At 31.1% G+C, this 7125-nt stretch overlaps 1 protein-coding gene across 1 annotated transcript; it reads left to right on the top strand.

The window, feature by feature from the left end:
- The first annotated feature begins 4152 nt into the window (after positions 1-4152).
- Positions 4153-6788, top strand: LOC130894850 (CCAAT/enhancer-binding protein). Its single transcript, XM_057801864.1, has 2 exons — positions 4153-5404; positions 5559-6788. The coding sequence occupies exons 1-2, from the start codon at positions 4440-4442 to the stop codon at positions 5611-5613; spliced, it is 1020 nt and encodes a 339-aa protein (XP_057657847.1). The 5' UTR covers positions 4153-4439; the 3' UTR covers positions 5614-6788.
- Positions 6789-7125: the final 337 nt, after the last annotated feature.

Here is a 7125-nt window from a genome sequence, read left to right as displayed (position 1 = left end):
ATAGATCCTCCCTACCGCCCTAATGTCAATCTTCTACATTGCCAGCTCTTTCGAATATAACCTCCCGATTGCCCTAATCTTCTACATTGCCAACTCTTTCGAATAGATGCTCCCTATCACCGTAATCTTCTACATTGCCAGCTTTTTCAATTAGATCCTCCCTATTGCCCTAATATCAATCTTCAGCATTGTCAGCTCTTTCGAATAGATCCTCCCTATTGCCCTAATCTTCTACATTGCCAGCTCTTTCGAATAGATCCTCCCGATTGCCCTAATCTTCTACATTGCCAGCTCTTTCGAATAGATCCTTCCGATTGCCCTAATCTTCTACATTGCCAGCTCTTTCGAATAGATCTTCCTATTGCCCTAATCTTGTACATTGCCAACTCTTTCGAATAGATCCTCCCTATCACCGTAATCTTCTAAATTGCTAGTTTTTCAATTAGATCCTCCCTATTGCCCTAATATCAATCTTCAACATTGTCAGCTCTTTCGAATAGATCCTCCCGATTGCCCTAATCTTCTACATTGCCAGCTCTTTCTATTTCCATAGATCTAAAGTCTGAAATGATTTCTTTTATTTTTACTTTATTTTCTAAGAGGTAATCTTTTCGTTTTGACATAGATTTCACAAATTTTCTAATCATTTATGTTGAAGCTACATTTGATTTATTTTTGTTCTAAGCTGTTTAGAAGACATCATTTATTTCGAATCGAACTTGTAGAACTAAATAATTGAATTAAAATTGTTAATTCAAAAAAATTAAAAGTTTTTTTACTAATTTCTATATCAGTTTTGGCAACGCAGCTTTTATGATAATTTTTTTACTTGTCAGGATATTTTGGCACGCGGTTATTTCAATTTCGGTTTATAAGCACTTTCTTTCTTGATTCTTGTTTGCTGAATCGAAACCATTTTTGCTTTTTTGCAATTTTACGTTAATTTTTATTGCAATAACCTTTTTTTGACAATTTGCGATAATAATCGAAAAAATGGTATTATTAGAAGTGGAGTTGAAGAATTGAATATACTTCGACTACAACCACCACAAGGACTATAAAAAACCCTGAAGATAAATTAAAACGTGATCCACGACTCAACCTTCCGCCCCTCACCCATCGACAAAATAAACATTAATTGATAAAACGATATTGAAAATCTGCAATAAGTCAGATGTGAACCACTTACAGATGAAGCAGTTGGCGAAGAAGACATCACCAAGTCCACCCAACTATTGGAAATTTCCTTTTAACAACGATGAATGGATGGCGATCAAATTTCCATCTGAAAATCGGTCCAAACTCCTTCAGTACTGACGAAATACCCATTCGTAGTTGATTTATTTCCTTGACTCCGTTTGCGATGAATCAACCAAATGGAAATGTGCAACTTCCCAACGAAGAAAACTACAAAAATCTAGGATTTCAACAGGTCATAATACAAGATGTTATTAATGAAGTCCAAGCAATCAAGATCTACGCCACACCTTTTGAAAACCTGAAGTGGACGAAAAGAAGTGGGAAGAAGCTTGATATTGATCCCTCAACCTCACATCGCCAGAATATAATTTGAAGAAGCTGGAATATAAAGTTTACTAAGGGAAATCTTCTTTGAGAGATCGAAGGCTTCACGATTTGTATCCAGGATCAACTAATTGACCGTGTGCAGCATCATCCATTAGAAACTGGTCAACAAATTCGGTCTTCGAGTTTTATACACCATATTACAAAGACCAGTCGTAGAAGGTGCTAGAAAATGGTCAATCTCAACAAACACATGAAGAAACTACGCGGATCAAACTTACATACCTTGTAGTAACATTCTGACTGTTTTTCAACCCTGCATCCTTAAATGTTTCCAGTAATAAACGATGGTTTACGGTGTCAAATGCTTTTGACAGGTCTAGGAATATTGTACAGGGAGAGCTTTCCCTCTTATATCGCATATAATAAAAAATAGATATTTAGAAAATAATATTTATTAAAAGAAATGAAGATGATCATAACTTTTTTATTTATAGAAAATGTGATAATTCTTATTGGGCAAAACAAAATTTTGAAAACATATTTGTTATAAACCGTCAAAATGATAAACAATATTTTTGGTATAAAGAAAATTAAACGTCAATCGAGTGTATTAAATAAAATAATAGTAATTATTGCTCAATATTTTGTAATCGACATTTTGAAATACGTAATATCTATTTTATTATTATTTTTAAAAAAATAATGATTTTTCATTCATTTTCGATCTATTTTTAAATCTAATATATATATATATATATATATATATATATATATATATATATATATATATATATATATATATATATATATATATATATATATATATATAGTGTGAATGTTTTAAATCGCTAGATATCTTTTAAAAATGATTTCAACGCGTTTAAGTGCTAATAACCCTTAGCGGTTGAAGCGCACCCAAAAAAAATATTTCAACATTTCTTTCTATAAGTTTATGGTGCGTATAAGCATTTAACCAATATGGATTGCTTTGTACCTCATCATTTTCTCTTAAAATTGCTTCCCTTAAACAATTTCCTAAAGCACTTAAACAAGATATATGGTTAGTTTTTGGTTTGCAGATTTGTTTTGATTTCCAGTTAATATACTCTCAAATTATTGCGGGAAAAGATGTTTTAGATTCGATTTGAATTGGCAAGTGATTGTGCTTGTTTTTGCATTGTACAATATTGAGCCTTTAACTAATTTCGAGCTTGGAGTACGTGGGTAAAGGTCGTGCAACGCGTTTTTAAGTGTATAGCCGTGCAACGACCTTTCCGAAATTGGAGACTTACGATTTAGGTAAACGGAAGTCCCTGCGGATAGTTTTTGGTTTGCAGATAGTTATGTTTCTAAGAATTCTGACTTTTAACGTTAGTTTACAGAGTAGAAGGCACTTTCCAGTTAATATACCCTCAAATTATTGCGGGAAAAGATGTTTTAGATTCGATTTGAATTGGCAAGTGATTGTGCATCTTTATGCATTGTAAAATATTGAGCCTTCAACTAATTTTGAGCTTAAAGTAGGTAGATGAAGGTCGTGCTACGCGTTTTTATGTGTATAGCCGTACAACGACCTTTCCGAAATTGGAGACTTACGATTTAGGTAAACGAAAGTCCCTGCGGATAGTTTTTGGTTTGCAGATAGTTATGTTTCTGAGAATTCTGACTTTTAACGTTAGTTTACAGAGTAGAAGGCACTTTCCAGTTAATATACCCTCAAATTATTGCGGGAAAAGATGTTGTAGATTCGATTTGAATTGGGAAGTTATTGTGCATCTTTTTGCATTGTAAAATATTGAGCCTTCAACTAATTCTGATCTTGTAGTAGGTAGATGAAGGTCTTGCTACGCGTTTTTATGTGTATAGCCGTACAACGACCTTTCCGAAATTGGAGACTTACGATTTAGGTGAACGTAAGTCTCTGCGGATAGTTTTTGGTTTGCAGATAGTTATGTTTCTAGGAATTTTGGCTTTCAACGTTATTTTAAAGAGTAGAAGGCACTTTCATTTTAATATACCCTCAAATTATTGCGGGAAAAGATGTTGTAGATTCGATTTGAATTGGCAAGTGATTGTGCATCTTTATGCATTGTACAATATTGAACCTTCAATTAATTTTGAGCTCTAAGTAGGTAGATAAAGGTCATGCAACGCGTTTTGGAGTGTATAGCCGTACAACGACCAATTGGAGACTTATGAATTAGGTAAACGGAAGTCCCTGCGGACAGTTTTTGGTTTGCAGATAGTTATGTTTCTAAGAATTCTGACTTTTAACGTTATTTAATAGAGTAGAGGCATTTTCCAGTTAATAAACCCTCAAATTATTGCAGAAAACAGTTCTTTTGTAGTTTGGAGATTCGTTCAAATCGAATCGTAGAATTCGATAAATTTTTGGTTATATTCACAAAGTAATTATGAAGGTTATCAGGTGAAGTAGAAATTTTGTATTTTCAAACAAATTTTTAACGTTTAAAGTAGTCGATTAGAAATTTATTGTCGTTTGTTTAATTTTTTTTTTTTTCTTATAGAATCGCGTATACGCGATCAAAATATTACGTCGAATCGGGGTTTTGTTATATACCACAAAATTAAATCGGCGCATTTCACTTTCGAAAAGTACGTCGGCGCACGTTTCTCGAATCCGTCCATCTACACAAAGTTTATTATACGTTCACCATCGACGATCAGCTCTCAGTTTACTCAGTATACTAAAAGTAAACTTGGGCAAGCGCACGTCCGTGTGGTACCCAAGTGAGCTGCGATACGGTGACAGTTCTTCCCGGGTAATTGTTCGAAACAGTCGCGCGTTAACCCAATTTCAAACAAATAAAATTGAAGATTATGTTGAAGAAAAAGTGAAAATAAACAACAAAAGTTTCGGTGAAAGTGGATTTGAGTGAAAGTTACATACCATGGATTCACCTCAAATGTACGACAATCAACAAAACAACCCCATAAATCAAGATGCTAAAAAAACAGTCATAATGAACAATAATAATAATAATTTAACTACCCTTAATAATAATAACGGTAGTTCGAAACAAACTCAAGCTATTTTAAAACAACACCAATTACAACAATACCAACAACATAACGAATTAAGTGATTTAAACACCCCCGAAATATCGTTAGATTTACAAAATTTAATAGACGATTCCCAATTTAGTGATGGTTTATTCACCGAAATACTTTCCAATCAAGGAAAACACATTCAAAATTTACAAACTAGACAAGTTATGGGGGTACATAATACGAACTACCCCCGTACGACTTTAGCTTACATGCCCCAACCGGTCCATAGTGGCGCGACTTATTCGGCAAATCAAAACTCTAACAGTGATTCGAATAGTTCCGCCGGAAGTGACGTGCCTAGTATCAAAGAAGAACCGATTGATCCGCAGGAATATAGAAGACAACCGGGCTGTAATATAATATCGAATAATTACATCCCCGGAACGTACCCCCAAAATCCCGGTGCTAATTTTACGACGTTAACACCCAGTCCTGTCATCCACCATCAATTAAACATAAATATGAAGAATAAAAACGCGTTGATGAATCAACATAACATAGCAAGAAAAAATATGAAACCGTGTGATAAAAACAGCGACGAATATAGACGAAGAAGAGAAAGGAATAATATAGCGGTGAGGAAGAGTAGGGAAAAAGCGAAAGTGCGGACGAGGGAAACAGAAGAAAAAGTCAAAATTTTGATTAAAGAAAACGAGAGGCTACAAAAAAGGATTGAATTGTTAACGGAAGAGTTGAACGTGCTTAGAAGTTTGTTTTCTAGCGTTGGGGTTCTACCAGAACACGTCCATAGAGAAATCAATAAACATTTGGATTCGTTTCAACTCCAACATCAACAACAACATATGTAAGATCATTAAAAATCATTTTCATTTCTTAGAACTTTCGATATATTAATGCTTCTTTGACTTCAAGTTTTTTCGAAGATAAAATTCGATTTTATCTTCGAAAATCAATTGGATGCGTTAAAAATGGTTTTAATTTTGATTCCTCTTGTATAGGTCGGAAGATAATAGACAGAGGATGATGGATATGGTACACGATTACGGACCATAGTCTTAGATTTTGTCCAATGTGTCCAAATTTAATAAATCGCAGCTGGTGTTTGATGATATTTGTTGTTGTTGGATATTTATGTAGGTAATTTGAAAAGCTTTAAATTATTTGACGATTTGGCCGTTTTCTGGATAATTTTTTTATTTGGAATGTGGGGTAATATGCGGAAGGAATCGTTTGTAATGGAGTAATTTTATCTAGGAATTGGCCTAGGCGTGAAATCGGTGGAAATTCGAATTTTCACTAAAATTTTTTTATGAATCTTAAAGATTCTTTAGTTAGATCTCTTTCATACTGAGTGTTATACAAATTGGCGACTAGTGAACGAAGTTTTATGTAAATATAAGATTTATATAAGTTTTTGTTTATTATAAAAAATGGTGCAACTTTTTTGAATTGTATTTTTTACGTAATTTGAAATTTTGTAAAAAAAATATTTTTTAAATTAAAACAAAAACGAAATTTACAGCAATTTATAGAAACACAAAAAAGAAAAAGTAAATGAAATCGATATATAATATACAGGGGGATTCGTAAAGTATACATTTTTTTGAAAAATTTTTTAATTTCGTTTTTTATATAAATGATAATTTCTTTTTTTGAAAATGATTTTTTACACATATTGCCCTTTTAATAGAGATTGAATATTTATAGGGCGATTCTAAATAAATAAGACAAAATTTTGGAAAAGTAATTTTGAAAATAATAAATTTTTTATAACGAAAATTTGTTTGAAAAAAGTTTTTTGATTAAAACAAAAATGAAATTTGCAGGAAATTATAGAAAAACGAAAGAAACAAATCAAATGAAATCAATATATAAAAATTTCGCGATATACAGGGGGATTCATAAAGTTATAATACATTTTTTGAGTTTTTTTCTTAATTTCGTTTTTTAAATATATACGACAAAATTTTGGAAAACAATTTTGAAAATAATAAATTTTTTGTATCGAAAATTTGTTTCTAAAAAGTTTTTTGATTAAATCAAAAACAAAATTTGCAGGAAGTTATATAAAAATGAAAGAAATAAATCAAATTAAATCAACATATAAAAATTTCGCGATATACAGGGGGATTCATAAAGTTATAATACATTTTTTGAGTTTTTTTCTTAATTTCGTTTTTTTTTGTAAAAATTTCTTTTTATAAAATAAAATAAAGATTGAATATATATAGGGTGATTTTAAATACATAAGACAAAATTTTGGGAAAGTAATTTTGAAAGTAATAAATTTTTTGTTTCGAAAATTTTATATACATACATATATATATATATATATATATATATATATATATATATATATATATATATATATATATATATATATATAGATAATAATTTCTTTTTTTGAAAAATGGTTTTTTAGACGTAATGTTTAAGAGAAATTAAATATATATAGGACGATTCTAAACACACACGACAAATAATTTTGAAAATAATAAATTTTTTGTATCGAAAATTCGATTATTTTTTAAAATTCAATAACAAAACTGAAAATTATTCGAAAAA

The sequence above is a fragment of the Diorhabda carinulata genome, chromosome 6 (genome assembly GCF_026250575.1).
Source record: "Diorhabda carinulata isolate Delta chromosome 6, icDioCari1.1, whole genome shotgun sequence".
Classification (NCBI taxonomy): Eukaryota; Metazoa; Arthropoda; class Insecta; order Coleoptera; family Chrysomelidae; genus Diorhabda; species Diorhabda carinulata.
Note: the sequence above shows the minus strand (reverse complement) of the source record. Positions and strands in the feature narration are given on the sequence as shown.